This window comes from Pinus tabuliformis, chromosome 2_2 (genome assembly GCF_031772625.1).
Source record: "Pinus tabuliformis cultivar Carrire ecotype Pingquan chromosome 2_2, CPIR1, whole genome shotgun sequence".
Lineage (NCBI taxonomy): Eukaryota > Viridiplantae > Streptophyta > Pinopsida > Pinales > Pinaceae > Pinus > Pinus tabuliformis.
Genome location: NC_142300.1, coordinates 1212755432 through 1212779004, shown reverse-complemented (window position 1 = coordinate 1212779004; position 23573 = coordinate 1212755432). Strand labels below are relative to the sequence as shown.

Here is a 23573-nt window from a genome sequence, read left to right as displayed (position 1 = left end):
TCCATTTCACCGAAAAAGTGGAGGAAGCTGAAAGAAGGAAGTCCAAGGAAGAGAAGCATTAGATGCAAGAGCTCGTGACATCACCATACAGAAATATGAAGGACCACTAGAACAAAATCTATGGTAGTCAACTTTGAAGGATATAGCTCTTGGTGACCTCATTAGAAGATCAAAGGAAGAAGTCATCTAGGATAAGTCTCATCATACATCTGTTTAAAAAGGAAACATCTGTTGAATAAGGATATGTGAGATGTAATTCTCATTGGAGGATTGATTGATCGAGAAAGGAAGCAAGTGTTTCATCAGGAACTCCAACTTGTGGAGTTCATGGGATGATGGTATGATGACATGAGAGATTAGCAAATCAAGAGGTTGAAGATATTTTCAATCAAGGAAGCTGTTGAAAGAAGCCTAGATGATCTAAAGGTAAAATGAGGTATGTATGCTTGTATTTAATATTATAAAGTCATGTCATATGGTTACAGGTAACAAGGATCGCTACTTCTATTTTGAGAAGCATGATCAAATGAAACGTGTCACCTCCTATGAAAGAATGTCGGAAGGCATGAGTCACACTAGATGAAATCAACATAATATATCCTCATATGAAGTATGAGATGGTTGACTGTGATTGAGGAACTCTGATTGGAAGACCCTGGGAATGAAGTATGTGAAAAGGTAGGAAGAGATCGTGATAATATGTAACGAAGGTAGAAAGCATTCAACATTCGAAGTCCAAGAAGATTTGACTAGAAGATCTCCCGGAAGGATGTAAAGACTCTGATAGAAGTCAGAAAAAGATAGAGACCCTTAACACTGAACATCTGTTGGAGATGTGTCAATCTACATACAGGATGCTGATTCTTACAAGAAGATGTCATGGTGAAAGATCATCACAAAGGTAAATATGATTTGAAGTATTAAGTGATTATTTTTGAACTAACATCTGGTTGGGCTTATGTAGGATTGGCAAAGGGAAGATCTGTGAATGACTTCCAAGCGGACTATATAGAAGGATGTAATGTCCTTCCAAGAAATATGGCATGAAAGCCAAATGACATGAAGCAAAGCCAGATGGAAAATTTGATGGATCACTTTTTGATGAGTTAGGGACATGACTAACTCATGGACAAAATGTGCCCTATATATAGAAGTTCCCAAAAGTTGAAGACTCCTTAAAAGAAATTCATGACATCTAAGAAAGGAGCTCTTCATGCAACGGATTGTTTTAGGATCTCCACATGAAGTGCTGCTATAGGTCCCTGGTTAAGAGGGAGCTTGAGAGGAAGTTTCATACTTGGAAGAAACTCAGAAATTCCTAAGTTGGAAGCTTAGGTATATTCCTCTATGATAGGAATGAGTATAGGACCTCTTGGTATAAGAAGGAGCGATAGACATGTTGTTCTATGCTTCACCTGAGAAGACAAAATGGAGAATTGTGTAATCATTTGGCATCCAATGCTCTTGTGGGATGAGTTAGGGAATCCCATGGAAGAGTAGTTATGGGGGACCAATATTCTTTTAGGGACTGGGGAGTCCAAGAAAAGAATAGTCCTCATGGAGCATAGCCTGAGAGAACTCGGGCGGGGTATGTTCTGAGAGAGAAAATGATGAGGATGTCTATAAATCATTTGTCTCGTCAGCGTTTTGCTCTGATCTTATGGAGAGATAGAGCTATTAGTCAAGGCCTTTCTATATGAATGTTGGTTGGTATGATGCTATACAAATGAGTTACAAATCCGAATTCTTCTTATGAGAAATTCTTCAGATTGAGAATGACCAAGTACCATTATGAATACCTCCCTAGTTAAGAGGAAGTGTTGAAAAGTGTAACTAGGCTGGGTTTTCATAATGACATGTAATTGTAATGAAAATAAAATTATTTTTGTAAGCCTTGCTTCATGGGTTTCATGAGCAATAGATTTTATTTTAGATGGCTCCCATTAAGAGCCTTAGGATTTGTCATTAGAGTCAAAGTGTCTATGTCATGTATTGAGAACCCTTCTTGGGGATGTAACAAACATATTTGAGTAAATAGGACTGTCTAGCAGCTCTCCAACGACAAGCACTAACTCTCTTCCTCATGTCGGCTTCAAGATTATCACAGAACTCATGTTGGCTCACAGTTAAAGGGACACACCTATTCGGATGAGGGCTCATTTATGGAGGACCAACCACTATATATACCCTGCTAGGATCTTTACATAAGGGGAACACTAAACTCGGATACCTCTGCAATTTCGGTGGGTAATTGCAGTGAATAGAACTTTGCATCTCTGAGATTTTCCCATAGCAATTACAGTGAAAAGTTCAGGTAATTTCGGTTGGGTAGCAGAAGTTCAGAATTCGGACAACTTTGAGCTTTTTGGTGCTAGTTAGAGTCAAACAGTTTAGATGATCTCGATGGAGAAGTATAGTACTTGGATCTCTATGTTAAGGGATGTTTTCGGGTGCTATATCACAGTGTACAAAGAGACAACGAAGGTATGAAGTTCAGATCTCGGACAATATGATGTATAGAAGCTATAGAAGCCATGATGTATGTTATCTCGGATAGCATGATGTATAAAATCCATGATGTGAAAGAGCTGCCATTAAGAAAAATATTACAGCATCTTACTAAAGCTGTAGTAAGGACAGTTTGGTAACAAAACAATGATATAGTACAATGTCATCTCAAGTGTGTTATGAAAGAAGATGATCTCAGTTTGTGAGAGGAACCGAAAGGAAGAAAGAGAAGACAATCAAGAGGGCTAGTGTCTTGATCTTGGAAGCAACTAATAGGTCAAGGGTCTCGGTCTTGGTATTTGTCAATTGGAATCTCTATAAGAAGAATTTGTGTGGGTTTTCCTCTCAAAGAGTGAGGTTTTGTCCCTGGCTTATAGCCTACATTATGTGTCTCTTGTGTATTTATGTTCATGCATTGGTTGCTGTTTGATGAAGAAGAACACTAATAATCTAATGTAAAGAATATCCTAATCTAAAGAAGTAAAAAGCATTCACAAGCAGTCACTAATGGAAGAGAAATCAACTAATGCTAATGCCCTAGATTTCTCAACACTTGACTCCTTGTATTCCTTCATAGATTGTAGAGATATATTGCTTGTTGTGTGTGATGAGAAGTGCCCCCAAGAGGGAGGACGATTATCTCGTTTATATAGTCATCATGAGATCGAATGGGTGCCATAAGGGGCTTAGCTGACTTGAGCATTTAAATTTTAGAGGAGTTGACTTGGCTTTTTGTGGAGGGAAAAACACAAATTCAAAATTCAAAATTCTTCTTTTGCAAAGGTCATGAAGAATATGCCTTTCATATTTTCTTTTGATAAAATAATGAGCATGAAGAACATGCTACATAGAAACATATATTGTTACAAATGCATCAATGAGGAAAAATGATAATTATGAAGACCAACCATAGCTACATTCAACAACGTGGGGGCAACCTAGTTGGAGTTGGGACCCCTGATGCTGCTCTGAGGTTGGATTTGAGAAATATTCCTCAAATGATGGCTGATCATGATGCATGAAGACACCTTCAACCTTCATCTCTCCATGACATGGCATTTGGAGCCCAAGAAGGGCATGATGTCATCATAATTGAAGCTTACGGCTCACCCGTGTGGGTTTATTTTGGCATAATTGCATGTTAAGCTAGTTGGTTGGCTTGTAACCCTAGGTTTATTTGTGGTTACTCATTGTCAAACTTGTTTAAGGGGTTTCTTAGCTGAACTTAGGTAAGATAGACCCCATAGAAATAAAAGATCATCTCACATTTCATGTCATCATCACTTCTGGACTATTTTAGCCTAGCTCTTTTAGCCTATTACTCTGTGGGGATGTGATCTTTGTGCATATTTTTGCTATTGGAGATTACTCCTTGTGGAGACGTGACTTTGGGATAGTGAATGATTGTTCATGGATATCTTGTGAGAATTTTTATTGTTGAAGATCTTTTAATGGTTATTGCATGCAATATATTTGTTGGGGTTTTCTACGTTCTTGTTCAGTTGCATATCTTTGTATGAAATTTTGGTGAAATATTGTATGCTTTAATTGGAGAATCTTGAACATCCCTTGAGAACCTCCTAGAGAGTTTTTCTCTTGATTTTTTCTCTGTATTGAGTGATAGCTAGGGTTATGAAAGTGGAAAACTAGGGGTTTCCCCCCTTACTCCCTTCTAGGGTTTGATATTTCAATAGTAATTTTTCCCATAGATGATCAAACTATATGACAACTTTGTTATTTTTTCTCTTTCTCTCAATTTCGGCCTTCAAGGCAAGCTTCTAGGGCTAGGGTCTAGGGTCGAATTCAACTAGAGTCAAGTGGATTGAACCTTATAGCATCAAAATCTACTCTTGTCCATGATTGGAATAACCTTCCTAAGGCTGACATCACTAACCCTAGGATTTTTTTCCCTAGGAAACCCTAGTCTATCGTTAATGCTTCAACTTAGGGCTTGTTGGAGGTTTGTGGTTCCTTTTTGCCAATCATACCTATTTTTCGCAAGCCTTTTCTTGGTCTTATATGCCTATGTGAGCCATTCTTGTTTCATAGTCTTCAAACCCTAGGCTATAAGTACCCTCAATGGGTTTCTTGGAGAGCACATTATTCCTTGTTTCATTGGATTGAGCCTTGTCCTTAGTCTAAGTGCCTTCCTTGAGCTTATTCCAACTTTCGTCTTTGAGAAACTACCTTAGAATATCTAGGTGACCAAGGCTGGGAAGCCTCCCATGTGGTGAAACTCCACTAAAGTGCAGTAGGTGGATTGCTGTGGTGATAGCGGGCCTCCACCTCATTGTTGCCCTCTGGTCTAGTTCTTGTCTTGTGAGGCCACTCACAAGACCTTTTAAATTTTGAGGCAACAGTCCACATTTTGGAGATTCCAACGAGCTCTTACTTGACCAATTTTGACCAAGGGCATTACCAATTGGGCCTCTTTTTTACTTCCCACATGTGTTGCAAATTGTCATTATTTGCAGGCATAGGTGTTAGATCTCCAATGTTTTGGTACTTTTGGGCTCTAGGATATTTGCACATATGTTAGGAAGCTCCATGCAACTCAAAACGTAAAATATTATTTGCAGGCATGGGTGTTAGATCTCCAATGTTTTGGTACTTTTGGGCTCTAGGATATTTGCACATATGTTAGGAAGCTCCATGCAACTCATTGTTGCCCTCTGGTCTAGTTCTTGTCTTGTGAGGCCACTCACAAGACCTGTTAGATTTTGAGGCAACAGTCCACATTTTGGAGATTCCAACGAGCTCTTACTTGACCAATTTTGACCAAGGGCATTACCAATTGGGCCTCTTTTTTACTTCCCACATGTTTTGCAAATTGTCATTATTTGCAGGCATGGGTGTTAGATCTCCAATGTTTTGGTACTTTTGGGCTCTAGGATATCTGCACATATGTTAGGAAGCTCCATGCAACTCAAAACGTAAAATATCTCACATGCAACATACATATGCTTTGCCACCTTTTGCTCATGCATTACTATACCCACATCCCCCTTTGAACACTGAATTTTACATGAAAAGTCCTCCTTCAGTCAAAAAGTCAACATGGCATATCAAGTGCGCATCATGTTGAATGAAGTGAGCCCTTGTTGAATTTTGGACCTGGGAGACCTATGAATTGGGATCCATGAAGTGCCTTAGGAATGTGGATTTCACTGTGAACTATGACATTGCCATTTGGAGAACTGAATTATACTGTACCATAGCCAAGGAGATGCATACAGGTTATGACACAGACCATGTGTGGGACACGTAGGTGTGTCCAAGACATTGGCTGGATAAGCCCTACAGAGTATGATTGCCCCTACAGAGTATGATTGCCCCTATGAAACCAATGGCTCCTCAAACCTTGTATCCCAATAGATCCATCGCAAGGTCTCCAATTCTATTGAGGATGAAAAGAATTGAGAGTGGACACTAAAGGGACTAGGTATGGCTGACTATAAGATGCCTAGGATACCGTATACATAATCATCACATGGCATATAAGGCTTTGGGACTTGCATCTCATTGGTCTTACAACGGTGTTGTCCTGAAAATATATAGGGTACCTCCCAGGAGGTAACAGGAACTAATCCTCATTTTTATATGCTGTATTCAATAACTGAAAATGAAAAAATCAGTGTTCCACGGGGACGCGTCCCCCAGGGTGGGGTGCGCGCACCCCTCGCACCCCACGCACCCGGGACGGGGAGACTCTCGGGGGTGCGTTTCCCCACGTCCCCCTTTTGGGGAGACTCGGGGAGACGCAAGGGGGTGCGTTTCCCCAATGTGGGAGACTCGACTCCCCGAAAGGGGTACTTCTGGGCGTCCCCCCCAAAAATGGGGTTCTTCTGGGCGTCCCCCCGAAAATGGGGTTCTTCTGGGCGTCCCCCCTTCATTTTTGTCTAATTACCCTTTATAAACCAAAAAAATTAAAAAAAAATGAAAATTAATTTATGAAAAAAACATAAAAAATAAAAATAAACTAAATTAACAATTACAAATAAAAAATTACATGAACAAGTTAGGGTTAACTCCACTTTTCAAGTTTTCATTCTGCCGCCATTCATTATGCTCTTACCTCAACGCATTTTTTTCTTCCATCTGCTCTCACTGCGCCCACGAGAGCTTCAGCACATCCTCACTCTTCTCCACGCAGCGGCTTGCTGTTAGCACTTAGCAGTCGTTGCCCAACAGGTGTTGGCAAAACAGAATTAGCTAAGGCTCTTGCATCCTATTTATTTAATACTGATGAAGCTCTAGTGAGGATTGACATGAGTGAATACATGGAGAAGCATGCAGTTTCAAGGCTGATTGGAGCACCACCAGGGTATGTGGGTTATGAAGAAGGGGGACAGTTGACTGAGTCTATACGTAGAAGGCCTTATGCAGTTATTCTGTTTGATGAAATTGAGAAGGCACATACAGATGCCTTCAATATTCTACTTCAGATTTTAGATGACGGAAGGGTAACTGATTCTCAGGGTCGAACTGTAAGCTTCACCAACACTGTCATTATTATGACTTCAAACATTGGTTCTCAATACATTCTAAGTAGGCTTGATGATGAACCTGGCTCAAAAGAGGAACTGTATGAGAGAATGAAGAACAGGGTTATGGAAGTGGCTCAAACGACATTCCGCCCTGAGTTCATGAATCACATTGATGAGTATATTGTTTTCCAACCTCTAGACCGTGAACAAATTAAGAGCATTGTAAGATTACAGGTATGTGGTTCATCTATCGTCATTCTTTTAGTGAAAACCAAAGCGAAATAGCGGAGGTTGGTCAGATATATTAGAAGTTAATTTATTTATAACTTTTTGATTTAATCATATAGAAACAACTATTTGGAATATATGTTAGTTTCAGTTATTATTTTGGTTTTCAATGTAAATTATAGAATGATGTAAATTATAGAATGATGATTGATGAATGATAATTGAAATGGATCAATGTACATTGTATTTGAATATTTGGATTTCATATTGAATTTTATTATTGAATCTTATGGTATTGAATCTTGATGAATTAGCATTATTGAACAATGAATATGAACATGAAAATTTCAAAATTATATACATATATATAAATTTATAATATATATAATTAAAAATTATATTATATATACCTCGACGTCTCCCCGTCTCCCCTAAATTTCCCTAAAATTTCAGGGTTCTCCCACACGTCCCCTTTGTGCGTCTCCCCGTCCCGGAGACTTGGTGGAACATTGGAAAAAATATAATACATATTTTATTTTTCCCATATAATGACTTTATTCTAAAGCATTGAAAGCTTGATGATATATTGGTGCTTATTTCCTATTCACACTGCCCTTTTTTGCAAGTATTGGAAGCCCATTTTCCTAGCGTGCATGCCATTTCCTGCCTTTCTCCGTACTACTACTACAGCTACGAGTATTATTGTAGTTTAGATTAATACTGTCGTGCAATTTTGACTGCTATGTTTGATTTTCTTGATTAGATGTTTGCAAATTAGCTTACATTGTCACTCTTGCACTTATCTGCAAAGTTGAAACTTACTTGGTCATAACAGTTACATCTTGTAGGTTGGCAGCACAGCAGCAGTGTTGGGCTTTGTGGGGGCACCGTGGACCATTGCTACATATATTGTGGAAGGCGGAACCACTCGAACATTCACAACAATTAAGACAATGTGCCACAGATCACCTGCTGTATTAAGGGCTCTTCTTTCCCATCTTACGGAAGCAATATCAGAGTACATTGTTTTTCAAGTCAGTTCTGGTGCACAATGTGTACAAATTTTTGATTCATGGGGTGGACAACTAACACCAGATCAATGGGATCATTGGTCCAAGCCGTATATTAAAAAGGTTTTTCCTCCCTCTCTCTAAGAAAAAAATTAATAAAAAATGAAAGCAATATGAAAAAAGTGTGAAAAGAGATATGGTAATTGCCAACGACAGTGTGATTGATCTAGAGTTTAGTGTGTGTTTTTATTCAATGATTATGGTTGCTTTTAAATCAAAAGCAACCTATAGGACATAACACTGGGTAAAAGCATCCTTTGAAGGAAATTTTGGTCTCCTCTGCCTTTGGGAGACCAACGTTTTGTAATTTTGATCTATTACAGGTGCCATATATGGAAGTAACAACTATTTAGGTAACTAATAGGACTTTTTGTAGAGAGTTCTGGTTGAGTTGCGTGTTAAAAGTTTTCATGCAATCCAAATTCATTTATTTGTGGAACAAGCTTTTATCCTTATTTAACACTGGTATAAATTTATTGGTAATGATCTCAAATCAACTGATCTCTATATATTGCTGTAACTGGTATATTGACTGTTTAGTATTTAGTAATTACATACTATTATTGTATTGCTATTTAGTTGGGGGAATATATGATAAGAAGACATTGATACAACATTGTAATGACTATGGTGGTCCTGGGGCAACATTAAATGTAAAGTGTCCGATTAACATTTAATATTAGTTATTTGTAGATATTAATGCTTTATTTAATTTGTTGATTAATAAATGAATCTTCAGTCATGTACAAGGCTGATTTATTAAAAGAAGATATAGGACCTCCTATTTCATGTACATGGGACATACATTCTTTAAATTTTAATACAACTTCCAATATTGATCTCCTTTGTTTCTCTTTGCAAGTAAAGTTTGTGAGCATGGATAGAAGTTTGTGCCACTTCTGACCAAATTTGAATTTTGAACATGCCAATTTGCATCAGATCCTGAAGATTATGTGACCTGCATGTCTGTTCAGAGTTTTGCTTTGCAGGCTCCAAGGCTGCACTTAGATTCTGCAATTCCTGTTGTAGTTTTGTACATGCAACAACATGGTGTTTCTTTTGGATTTTAGAGAGAAAAAAGATATCCATCTTGTATATATCTCTATTACCTACACATGCACACACACTACCCAGCTGTGGGGTAGCAGACGTTGCAGCAACGATCACAGCATCACAAAGAGAATGATCTACATATAGATAGACAAACGTCACAGACACACACCAGGCCTGTTAACCCTAGAAGCAGAGACAGCAGATCTTTCTATTGCAGTGTGTATAATCTAGATTGCCCCCCTGGTAAAGCAGAGACACAACAAAAGGTTGCATAGAAAAGAGAGTAAAGATAAATATAAATATGTGTTTCGGCTTTCAACATTAGATGCAGCAGTAACACCTTTCCCCTTTAGCTGCCTTTGTTGCATCCTTATTATTTGTAGTTACCTAAAAGCAACCGACCCTGCTGGATCTGATGTGATGTCCTTGGTAAGTAGGCAGTCTAAGGGATAAACAATTTGTGCCTAATAACAAGTGAATTTGTCCTGGTACCCTGCATATCTTAAAAATGCCTTTGATTTGTGAGGGGTTGCCATGAGCTGCAAGTCCAAATTAACTTAAGTTATGATGGTTGACTTGCAATCCGCCTTTACTGATTACCATTACCCAACAAGTTGTTTGCAGGGACAATATGGTGCATTTGTTGGGATTGAGGGAAATCTCAATGTTTCGACAACTTTGGGGCCTTAGTCAGATATGATGGGTTTAATCCTGAAGTAGCACCATACAAACCCCATTTTCCCAGTTGACTCTAGGAGCTTCTGAATAAAATGTTGGAAAATATATGTTATGAGGCCATTATTAAACTCCAGGGCAATTGAATAGTCTGAAAGGCATGACTTGTAACAGGATGATCCCTATTCCATCGCAGAGGTCTCTTTATGCTCATTTTCTTCAGCAATCTTCACTTGATTGTAACCAGAAATCCATTAATAAGAGAGGAGACTTCTTGTCCCAAAATATGCTCTAAACCATCTTTAGTGTATGTTCTAGGAGAAATGGGTTGCAAACAATAACACTATGTAGCTGTCGAAAGTGAAATACATATGTTACTGTTTCTAGATTTTTTCTTGCCCACAATAGATTAGTTGGTCAACTCAACGTCCTCTGTTGGTGTAGTGAAACTGGTGGCTGAGAGTTTGACAATCTTGGCTTGGCTTGCGATGGAAGTTTAGGAGGGACTGGCAGTCATTAAGGTCCTTGCCAAACCATTTGCACAGTTGGTTGTAATTGGATGTGCAGTTCACCAGAGTCATGTGGAATTCCTTTCAAGATCCTTGTATACTGAGCAAAAGACATCTGCACAAAAATTCTTTAAATAGTGGATGTGCTTGTTGCAGGGTAGCCATGGACTTTTCATCCATGAATTCTGTTTTATCTTACTTTTCTTTGTTGGGTCAATGTCATTTTCTAAATCAAACTGGACTTTCCTTTTTGCAGGTGGAAATAAATTAAACCTTAACTATTGTTTGGTCATCTCATGGAATGCATCCTCCCATCCAACATAGGAATGCATCTTCCCATCCATCAGATATATAGGTTTTCAAACCTGCAGATCTTGATGGATGCGTACTTCTTGTGCTTGTACCGTTCTGCACGGATAATAGACAATGCATGAATGTAACATGCCCATTTTATACATTATCGCATCTGCTATACAGTCAGGATGTAAAATAATATGCAAATGGGCCTTCTTTCTAGCTACAAATCTGATAAGAAGCCGGTAGAAATTTTAGGGATGATAAGGTTCTGCCATGATCCAAGTTGTCTGCATGGTGGAACAATGCCCCTATGGGTTTTGCCCAATTCTAAATCGACCTAGATTGATGAAAATTTAATGAGAGTTCCAGATCAATGGGAGCTCTGAATTTCTGTATCGATGGATTTTTGCAACTGGAGGGAGGTTTTCTACAGGATTAGATGATTCCAAAAAGCTAACATGTGATGCATGTAAGTATTACTTTATGTTTTGTGATGATCTCTAATTTTGTGAAATGGGAGATTGAGTTCCAAGGTCCCATTGAGTGAGGGATGTGCTCATCTATGTAAAATTATTGTACACTCTATTAAATTAACGGGTATGAACCCAAGTCATGTTGAAATGGAATGAAAAGAGTATATGGGCTACGTTCCTTGGGTCTATGAAGAGGGAGCTATGTTGCGACAAATGGTTTAAGTCCTTTTCTCTTATCTTGCTTGGCAAGAAAACAAATTGGGCATTAAGACTTACATTGTCAATCTTCTTCTATCTTTTGTCCATCTTGAGATGAAAAGGAGTTACATGTGCTACATGCTCAATGTTCCGTGTTCCATGTCCCAAGTGTTGAAATTTCTAAGTTTACTTAGTTAGAAACCCTCCATGCACTTTATCTGATTTATTCCTACCTACTTGTTATTTTCCTTAACAAGTTATTTACAATGTAAATACTGAAAATAAACACTAGTGCATGCTCAACATATTACAGATAAGCAACTAAAAGAAACAAGGACAAACACACCACATGACACCATTATTTTTGGACCAATGTCCCCGGAAAAACCCAATGCGGGAAAACCGGTGCAGCTATCTGAGGGTTTTCTTATTAAGCAATATCAGAGTACAATTTGGGTGCCGAAACTGGCCTACCCAACAGAGAATTTCCTTAGCAGCTATACCTCACAATTTGAAAGAAATCTCCTAGCTGAAACCCCGGAAAATCCTTCCGGCAGCTTCTCAACACAAAACTGCTTTGCAACCCCAGCGTCTGCCCAATCTGGACTGCGTCAGCCCCTCTCTGTCTTACGCTGGCCATGCATCAGCCTTTCTTGGCCTGTGTTAGCCCCGGAGGTCCAGCGTTAGCTTTTTTGGCCTCTGCGTTAGACACACTGGCCTCTCTGGTGCTCTGCGCAACACTTGGCTGCCTCTGCGTGGCCTTGCGTGAGTCCTTGCTGGCTCTGCGTCACTCTCCTTGGCTGCCGCACTGCTCTCTCGACACAATCTCTGCCTTCTCTGTTTCTTTGTACTCAATGCCCCTCAGCTGCTCTTCCGATCACTGATTCTATCTCTCTTAGCAAACCCCGCTTTAGAGAATAGAATGACTGATCACTCTGGTGTATTCTCCAAGTGACCCTCAAGCCTCCTCTTATACTTTTCCTATTGACATCTCAACGGTCGAGATTAATTCCCTAATCAATGACTAAGATTAGATCTGGCTTGATCCATGTCTTTTGGACCATTCTAACACAGATTCATATTAATACACATTAATATTTTATTTTCCCTAAGTTTAGACTTAGGGACTCCATTAAAAATATTAATTATTTTAATATTTCTTGATCTGTTTAGAATCTGCCCAAACCCTTTGTGGGTATTGGGGATCTCATGTGCCCCAACCTCTCCACCAAATTTCATGGCTAGAGCACATCCGATGCTACCCCAAATCAACACTCCCTCTTAGCGAGGACTGTGCTCTAGCAATAATCCTCACTGAGTATAACTCTGATCATCCGGCATCGGTACCTGTGCTGATGCTAGGCCTTCTTGCCCATCATCCTCTGCACTGCAGCATCCTATACTGCTGCCCATGGTTCTGCTACTGCCACTGCTGCGTCTATACAGACAACTCCCTCTGCATCCGTGCTGTTGCTGGTCCTTTCTCCTAGCATTGCATCCACACTACACCTCCTCTCATCATGTTGCATTGTGCTGCCCACTGCTGCACTGCAACTCAGTTACTGAGAAGTAAGTAATTGATCCTCCATCTAACCTCTCTGTGGGGCTAGAGACACCCATTGATGCTAAAGCTCCCTTTGTCGCTGACAAGTGCTCCCTCTCCGACCTCTGCGCTACTGCAACAACTCCCTGCATCTCGCACCGTTGCGTACCTCTCTGTGCCAACCTGCACTGGTGCAACACTCCTGTGCCTCTCGCACTGCTGCAACCTGCTAGCCTCGCGTTGTCTCGGGACTCCTGCATTGTAGCTCTCTCTGTCGCTCCATCCGCATCTGTCTTTGCCCACCTAGCCAATCTTGCTACTCCTCGTCGGGGCTCCTGTAGCAAGGTCTAATCCAAGAGGCTGGGTGCCTCGAGGATTCTGCCCCTCATCACCTGTAGTCTGCCTGACGACAACTTGATGTCTCCCCACTTCTTCTCAAGTGGTGCATGTGCACTCATGGCACAATCATCATCTGTCAAAACTTCCTTCTCTGCCCTTGCTGGCACTGCCTTAGTCTCGGAAGACTCTCCCTTACTCCTCTTCCTTGGACACTAGGTCGCATAATGACCCAGCTCCCCACAGTGGAAGTACTTGATCTTGGAGAGATCTTTCTTCTTCCGCTTCTCCTGCTTTCCCTCAGATGCCAGGGCCACATCTTCCTCCTCCTGCTTGACTTTGATCCCCTTGCTATTGCTACCCATCTTCGATTGCCATTTGATCTCTTCCTGGCGAAGAACTGCCCACATCTTCTCCCAAGGTGGGAGAGTCCCTCTGCCCAGTATACTCTGGAAAAATACCTCTCAGTCTTCTGAGACAACATTCAGGGCTGTCCCCACCATCAACTCCTGATCTGGTGTCGCCCCTATAGCAGTCAATTGGTCTTGGATCTCATTCAGTCCTCTGAGGAAGGTGTCAATCGTTTGTCCCTTCTTCATCTGATACGACCTCACTTGAGTCTCAAGCAGCATTCTTCTCTGCACAGAAGTATGCTGGTACAGCTTCTTAAGAGCCTCCCACGTCTCAAATGCCGTTTCCTTCTCGGCTATATGTGGTACCACATGATCTTTGAACCCGTCAAGGATAATTCACTTGGCCCTCGCCATCGCTTCCTCGTACTTGTCATTATCATTGGGGTCGACTGGGACATCTATTACCTTTAAGGCGCAGTTCTTGACATGATTCCTGTCAAGTACGGATAAGATTCTGGCCTTCCAGATTGTGAAGTTCGATGCTCCGTCCAGTCTATCCTAGTCTCTTACCCCGTGTAGTGCCATGATGCTCCTCTACTTCCCTCCCGGAAGTTCTCTGTTCGACTCCTCTGAGTCTCTACTTCCCGTCTGGAAGTTCTCTTCTGGACTCCCTCTGAGTCCTGATTTTCCCCCTGGAAATCCTTCTGCCACTTGTCGAGATGCCCCCTACTCTGATCGTCTTGTGCAACTGCACTACTGATCTGGATTCCTCAGCTAGAAACCCTCGGTAACAACTCCTCTAGCCTTGCTCTGTCAGGTACTGTTCTGAGTACCTCACTAGCTTCACTCTGCAATATTCTTGCAGCCTTCTAGACCCCAACAACTTCCTCTCTGTGAACTATGTCAGCCCCTCTTTGCCTCACACTAGCCCTACGTCACCCCGGATGGGTCTGCGTCAACCCTGGGATGCCCTGCGTCAACCCTCTGTCCCTCTGCATCAGCAACGCTGGCCTCTCTGAGGCTCTCCACAGTTCCTGAATTCTTTTGTGTGGCTCTGGCTGGGTCTGCGTCACACTTCCTTGGCTTCTGCGCTTCTAGAAACAACTTCTATCACCTTGGGACAATTGTTTTCTGCTGCTATTGCTCCTCTCGGCTGATGTCTTTTAGTCCTCTTGTGATCTGCAATCACGCTCTGATACCATGTTGAAGTTTCTAAGTTTACTTAGTTAGAAACCCTCCATGCACTTTATCTGATTTATTCCTACCTACTTGTTATTTTCCTTAACAAGTTATTTACCATGTAAATATTGAAAATAAACACTAGTGCATGCTCAACATATTATAGATCAACAACTAAAAGAAACAAGAACAAACACGCCACATAACACCATTATTTTTGGATCAATGTCCTCGGAGAAACCCAATGCGGGAAAACCGGTGCAGGTATTTGAGGGTTTTCTTATTAAGTAATATCAGAGTACAATCTGGGTGCCGAAACTGGCCTACCCAACAGAGAATTTCCTTAGCAGCTATACCTCACAGTTTGAGAGAAATCTCCTGGCTAAAACCTCAAAAAATCCTTCTGACAGCGCCTCAGCACAAAACTGCTCTGCAACCCTAGCGTCTGCCCAGTCTGGACTGCGTCAACCCCTCTCTATCTCACGCTGGCCGGGTGGCCATGCGTCAACCTTTCTTGGCTTGCATCAACTTGAGGAGGTCCAACGTCAGCTTTCTGGGCCCCTGCGTTAGACACGCTGGCCTCTTTGGTGCTCTGCGCAACACTTGGCTGCCTCTGTGTGGCCCTACATGAGCCCTTGTTGGCTCTACGTCACTCTCCTTGGCTGCTGCGCTGCTCTCCCGACACAATCTCTGCCTTCTCTATTCCTCTGTACTCAATGCCCCTCAGCTGCTCTCCAAATCACTGATTCTATCTCTCTTAGCAAACCCCGCTCTAGAGAATAGAATGACTGATCACTCTGGTGTATTCTCCAAGTGACCCTCAGGCCTCCTCCTACACTTTTCCTGTTGACATCTCAACGACCGAGATTAATTCCCTAATCAACGGCTAAGATTAGATCTGGCTTGATCCATGTCTTTTGGACCATTCTAACACAGATTCATATTAATACACATTAATATTTTATTTTCCCTAAGTTTAGACTTAGGGACTCCATTAAAAATATTAATTATTTTAATATCTCCTGATCTGTTTAGAATCTGCCCAAACCCTTTCTGGGTATTGGAGAACTCATGTGCTCCAACCTCTCCACCAAATTCCGTGGCTAGAGCACATCCGATGCTACCCTAAATCAACACCAAGCTCCATGTTCCATGTGTTGAAATATGTAACTAGGTTCAGTCTTCATAATGACATATGTAATCATGATTATATATATTTGATGTAAAGAGAAAAGTAAATTTATTATTGTCATTCTTGAGGCATGGGTTTCATACTCAAGGGAAATTTATTTTTAGGTCAAACACCCATTGAGTGTTTCTAGGGCTTGTCATTGAGTCTACAAGTCAATTGAGTCATTGTCATTTTTGGAAGACCCTCTTGGGCATGTTACATATTGTAAAGAAAATTTGTCTGACTCCAAATTAGAGTCAAAGACCCTCCAAGACCAAGATGCAAGTAACAGGTCGGCCTTTCAAACACTGACAAGTCAGCCTAGGGACAGTGACAAGTCGGCCCACAAGCAGTAATAGGAAGCCTACATATAGAGAGCTTGACCTCATTTGTAAGGGCATCAGTCAAGTTCATTTTGAAGCGCAAGAAGCTCGAGTATATCCACCAAAATAGAGAGTATCCAAGAAAGAGAAAAGCGAAGTTTAGAAGGATTGTTTTTGGGCCATACATCTCACATGTGCGAGATATTTAGGGCTACTTTCTGTTGCATCAAAGATCGAGAATTACAATCACTTCAGGAGGCCGAAAAGGTGTCAAGGATCAGCTTGGATAGCCAAATTAACAAGGAAGAAGGATTATCCCAAGTGAAGAAGACAAGACTTGCTAATCTGCCCTAATCTGTCCATGTGTGGAATTGCAGAGATTACAGGGAGGCCGAAAGTTGCAGAGCTGTGACAGGATGCTGAAAAGGTGTCAAGGATCAGTTTGGGTAGCCAAATTAACAAGGAAGAAGGATTATCCCAAGTAAAGAAGGCAAGACTTGCTAATCTGCCCTAATCTGTCCACATGTGTGGAATTGCAAAGATTACAGGCAGGCTGAAAGTTGCAGACCTGTGATAGAGGCCAAAAATTTGAAGAGAATCCAAAATTTGTAGTGTTGCAGCAAGTTTTACCAACGTTGACTTCGTGGAAGAAGAGCTGATGAACGAAGTGATTTGACTTGGTCTTGGAGGGTTCTTGGTCAAGGGTCATGGGTCTTGGAATTTGTCAATTGAAATTCTATAAGAAGAGAAGAGGAGAGGTTTTGGCCCTGGCTGATAGCCTATATCTTGTGTCCTCTTGTCTCATTGTTCTTTATGGTTTGGTAGCTATTTGATGATAAGAACACAATAATAATTAAGTCGAAGAAGAACCTAATCAAGATAAGTAAAAAGATATCACAAACAATTATCAATTTAAGATAAATCACTTAATCTAGCTGCCCCATAGATTTCTCAACACCATGCTCATGGTTCCAAGTTCCACACCTTTTGTTTTGTGTTTATTTTTAGTCCTATGCTTTGCTTTTTCCAGCATTGATTTTACCTTCTTCATCTGAATGAGAGTAACACCATGAAATTGTGCATCCACATCAACAAATTACAAATAACATATCACCATATATGGTTAAAATCATGTTGCCAACCTAACGTGTGGAGAAGAGATGCTGATGTGAATGTGGGCAGCCTTCCAGGGTTACACAAACCTAACACCTTTGTGCTTGGGACTTTAGACTTCTGTGGGTGCTAGATTTTGTTGTAACACACGTCAAGGCTGTACTTTCTCTTTCGAAAATCATGTGTATAATTGCCCAATCTATTCACCTTGGCATCGAATCAAAACTCACATGCCTTGGTTACTGGTCTCAATAATTTGATGTGACGAACAAAGTTCATTTACACTCTGATACCAATGTAATGAACAAAGTTCATATACTCAGATGAATGCTCTGATACGAACTTTGTTCGTAACAGTATAGTAGGTGGTACAAAGTTCATGTAGTATACAAACTTTGTTCGTAACATTTAAATGTTTAATTATGACATTCGTTGGTTTGGTTTCCACCTACGGCTGTTCCCTTTGATATCTCTATATGAGTTCCGTGTAATAGCAGCAACAATAGCCATGCATTGGCTGTTACCTATATCAGATCACAATTATACAGAGACATACACTTCAGCCATCTCATTCTGGTGAAGTAGCTGGTGTTCTGTTTACACTGTGTAATTGAAGGTGGCTTCCTACAGCCAGCTCCATGGCCTATTGGAGCCTAAAATGCCAATGCACAGCACAGACATCCATTCCCGGGCTGTGCATTTGACTGCCATCTACAGTTATATACCTTATATATGAATCAACAGGCTTGTTATTGGTTTAGAGTTGGATATGACTTTTGTTATCAAATAAAGAGTACATTTTACCTTGCTGGCAATTAAAGCACTGTCCACTTGAAATCTGTTTATGTGCACTGGTCTTGGCACCAAAGTTGATGAACCAAGCAATGAGGCAAACTGAAGACAGAGTTCTCAGGTACTTGGCATACAGCATAACAGGGCATTGGCATTGACAGCTGGCACTGGTCTTGTCTTTTCACAGCAAGCAGACCAAAAGCCTTGAAGCCAATAAGCAGAGCCATTTCTTGTATGCCTGTTAGTGATTAATAACAGAGAAACATAAACTCAGATTCCTGATTGTTATTACCTTGCAGCTGATTGTTTTGTTTGCAGCTTGCGCCTGAGAACAAAGAATTATTGTTTACTCCACGAGTCCACAGAGACCCATGTTGGTGAAACGTGTGGGCTTTAAGTCCCACATTTATGGATCAAATTATGTCATGTTGTAGCTTTTGTGGTTGGGAGGGGGTGTGTGACGACCCATCTCAAATTATGGGTAGCATAGAAATATTAACATGCATACGAGGCATGCATATGATAGCTACATATGCATGCGTCAGATGTACTGCACTAGTATCCATATTAAATAAAGAAGAATTTCCAAGCATAGGATAAAAGAATTAATTACTGAAAATACTAAAATAAATACCCAGCTTGCAAGAATATATTGAATATATTAAGTAAGGTATTTATGTGTGTACCATCATCATAATAGGTAACTATAGTTTATTATACACAATAAAAGATTAATGCAATATACTATTCAAATCAAAATGGAAATACAATTTATACAAAATAAAATAATTGTATATAAATTAAAAGAAATTATAATATATATAACTCAAAACAAAAAAGAAAGGAAACAAAAAAATATATTATGTATGGTATATAATAAAGTAAAAAGTGTTATATATATGATTCAGATTAAATAAAGTATAAGAGGTAAAACAAAATGAAAAGTATTGTGTTATATCATTTCTAAATCAAGCAAAATAATTAAGGCATGTTGCCCCAAAAACATTTAAGGAGGGTGGCTGGTAGATATTTTAAACAGTGTGGAAAAAATCACAATAAAATTGACAAAGTCCTATTTTTTGGCGTTTTTTTGAAAACGGAAATCGCAATGTTATTGAAAAAGTCGGGATTTTATCGGGAGTCGAACCAAAAAATCGTGAAGCCCGCCCAAGCCGCGGATAAGTGAGGGAAAAGGCCAGAAATCACACTCATTTTTCAGTCTTCTTTCTGCCATTCGTCCCGGTGGAGAGAGGAAGTGTTTGCCATTGCCCAAGAGGAGGAGATTTACTAGTTTTGTGGTGTGGATTTGGAGAGTTGTCCACTGCTCAATGTGAGAGACTCAAGGTGTTGATTTGCTGCTGCCAGGTATGTATTTTAATTTCTCTCTGTCTTTGTTACACAAATGGCTTCTTAAATCTTTCTATTAGTTTGTTTTTAGCTTATTTTTGCTTAGAAATTTGAATCAAAACATTGTTTAGAATCTAAATTGAATCAAAACATTGTTTAGAATCTAGGTTGAATCAAAACTTCAAAATGTTTTGATTGTTTACATGTTTCAACTTTCAAGAATAAAATATTCAAACACTCGTTTAGTGAATCTGAGTGTGTTCAAGTGAGTGAGAACAGACATTTAAAATTTAAAATCAACAATTACATTTGTTGTTTGTAGATTTCTGTGGTTGAGATTAGAAGAATTATGTTTCGGAATTAAATCCACAGTTTTCATTTTCAAGAGTCTATGTTTCCAGTCACAAACAAGACTCATCATTAAGACATTATTTTTTGCTTCTTACATGATGGGCATTTTTAAATTTTTTTCATATTTTTTTGTGCCCTAGGTTCAAATTCAAATTCAAAGTTTCAAACAAAATGCCGAGGAATTTAGACCCTATGTGGGAATATGGTGAACCTGATCCTATATCCGAATGTGGTGGGGGGGAGGGGTTAATAGAATGTATTTGAATTGCAAGTTGTGTTGCAAGCATATGTCAAGGGGTGTCAACATATTAAAATTCCATTTGGGGCAAAATATAGAACTTTGCCCAAATCCAACTCCAAAAATCATTCGACAGACCATTAAATCTTTGATTGATAAAGAGGAGGCAAAGACATCAGGGAAATGGTAAAAATCCAACTTGTAGGGCCCTCAAGGGTGGGGGGAAGTGAGTGTTGAAAAGTGTAATTAGGTTCGGTCTTCATAATGACATGTGTAATTATGTTTTTATGTAATTGATGTAAAGAAAATAAAATTATTTTTGTAATGCTTGATTCATGGGTTTCATGATCAAGGAATTTTATTTTATAGTTAAGACTCCCATTATGAGTCCTTAGGGTTAGTCATCAAGTCATAAAGTTCATTGAGTCAATGTCAAAGTTTGAAGACCCTTATTGGGCATGTTACATATGTAAATGAGTCATTAAAAGACCCTCCAAGACCAAGCTCAAGCACCTCCTTCAAGTCGGCCTAAAGATATCTCTAGAAAGGCATGTCGGCCTTGTCACTAGGAGAAGTCAGCTTATTTGATGGGCAGATCACTATAAATAGGGCAGCTCGGCCTCCACTTGAAGACAAAATTTTCGGTCAAGGAAAAGAGACAGAAAGAAGTGCGAAGTTCATGAAGAAGGAAGCCTATAACCAAGCGAAGGAAGGAAGTACATAACCGAGTTTATTTCTGATTTGTTTTGGGTTGATACTCTTCACATGTGCGAGGTATAGGTGCTGCAGAAGGAGCTGAGGTATTGCAGTAACACTTGAAGGTCAAAACACAAAGAAAGTTAGGGTGATACCCAAGCCACATTACCATAGAAGAAGCCTCCATATAGAGCGAAGGAATTCATAATATCTAACCGAGTCAAGTATTGCAACGAGGGTTTTTGAAGTAGGACGGAAAAGTTGCAGGTCTGATTCAAGGAGCCAAGAAAGCAAGTTGAGATTTGAAGGGTAGTCGAGAAAGAGGAAGAAGCAAGTAGTTTGACCATCGTTGACTCAAGGAAGAAGAACAGGTCAAAATAAGAAGCTTTGTGACTTGGTCTTGGAGAAGTCAAATAGGTCAAGGGTCTTGATCTTGGTATTCATCAATTGAAGTCTCTATAAGGAAGAAGAATTCGTTTGGGTTTTCCTCTCAAGTTGGAGAGGTTTTGGCCCTGGTTGATCACCTACATTCTGTGTCTCTTGTCTCTTTATTGTTTATGCATTGGTAGTTGTTTGATGAAGAAGAACACAATAATAATCTAAGTAAAGAGAAGATCTTAATCTAAAGAAGTAAAAAGCATTCACAAGCAATTATCTTTAGAAGAGAAATCACCTAATTGCTATGCCCTAGATTTCTCAACATGGTATCAGAGCTAAGGTGACAAAATCACGGAAAGGGCATCTCATCAAGGGACACTCAAGCATTCAAGGACCAAATCTCGAGGAAGGCATCAAAGCAAATCTAGAAGATCATCCTGAAGTCAAGATCTACAAAGAAGTGTCAAAACCCTAGATCGAAGAAGAAGTCTTCACCAAAAGAAGTTTTGGGATTCTCGCTCAAGACATCATCAAAGAAAAGGACCTCAAAGACCCTATTTCCACTCAAGAAAGGAAGAACTTGGCTCATCCAAGGGTAGATAGATCAAGGGCATTGTCATCATCAAAGATATCAAGGCAATCTCCTTCTCTCTGAAGTAAAGGATTTCATCTCAAAAGGAAATCCTTATCTTTGAAGAAGATCATCCAAGAAGCATCAAGATATCATCAAGAAGTCATCAATCAAGTTGAAGAGTTCATCTTCACTTGACAAGTAAGTATCATTATTTCTATAAATTAAAGTTAGTAAAATGACTTCATTTTAAAAGGAGATCAACAAGTTGGTTGGGTCATTGAACTTCCTTGCATGGAAAAGGAGGATAGATTTAGTCCTCATGGAAAATGAAGTTATTGATCATGTCAATGGCAAAGTCTCCAAACCATTTGAAGGGAAAGCACTATCTAAATATACAAAAAAATATTTAAGGGCTCAAAGGATCCTTATAGAATCCCTCAAGGATTCCCTCATCCCATATGTAGTAGAGTTGTAGACATTAAAAGGGATATATGATAGGCTAGTGGAATTATTCTCTAAAAGCACAACAAGAAAAATCATATCACTGAGATCTGATCTATGCAAATTGAAAGCATCAAAGGATGAAGGGATATCTACATGTCTCACAAAAGCATCTCTAATAAGGAATCAACTTCAAGATCTAGGAGAGATGATATCCGATAAAGAAATGATTACCATTGTTCTAAATGCTCTAACTGATGAACAAGGAAACCTTGTATCAAAGGCCTATGAAGAGGAGAAAGCTATCCCATTCAATAATTTGTGGTCACTATGCAAGAGTGAAGAAAACAAGTTAAAGGCAAAAAGTGATACAAATGAGTAGGGTCAAACATTTGTTGTCATGTCAAGAAGCAAAGGGATATTTGGCAAGTTTGGTCCTCAAAAAAAGAAGAAGATCAATATGTCTCAGATCCAATGCTATGGATGTCAAGGATATGGGCACTTCAAGAGAGACTGTCCTAAGCTCAAGAAGGACAACAACAAACGAAGAAGGGAAGAAGCCCATATCACTAAAGAAGAGGAAGAAGTTGAAAAGAAGAAATTCAAGAAGGAGGAAGTAAAGATCTCTACTATTATTGAGATAAGTTTTCCTCACCTAGTTCTTCTCAAGTTTCTGTTTTTTTGTTATGGAATATAACTATCATGATAAGAATCATTAGAAGCATGATAGGATGCATCATGGCATCGTAGAAACATTAAAAGCAAGAACTCGTGACATCATCATAGAAAAACATGGAAGATAGCTGAAGTCTATGGCAGTGACCTATGCAAGTATATAGCTTTTGGTAACCTCATCAGAAGCATAAGTGGCACTTATGAAGAAAAAGGTCATCTAGCACAAAGCTCATCATACATCAGTCAAAAGGAAACATTTGTTGGATGAGGATACTCAAGATCCTCTATTGGAATCTTCATTGGAAGGTTCACCAATCAAAAGGAAGCAAGGGTTTCATCAAGAATTCCATCTTGTGGGAATTCATGGGATGATGGTATGATGACAAAAGAGGTGAAGCAGATCAAGGGATTGAAGTTCTTTCAATCAAGGAAGCTGCTGAAGAAGTCTAGATGACCTAAAGAAAAAATGAGGTATGTATGCTTGTATTCGATATTGTAGAGTCATGTCATATGGTTGCAGGTAACATGGATAAATGCTCTATCTCGAGAGCATGATCAAAAGAAA

At 39.7% G+C, this 23573-nt stretch overlaps 1 protein-coding gene across 1 annotated transcript in view; it reads left to right on the top strand.

Moving 5' to 3' along the window:
* HEME1 (Uroporphyrinogen decarboxylase) overlaps positions 1-23573 on the top strand; it is a 239763-nt gene that overhangs the window by 150893 nt on the left and 65297 nt on the right. The window contains exon 4 of the mRNA XM_089405992.1: positions 8072-8356. Within this exon, the coding sequence (XP_089262118.1) occupies positions 8072-8356 (285 nt within the window). The remainder of the gene's footprint in view (positions 1-8071; positions 8357-23573) is intronic.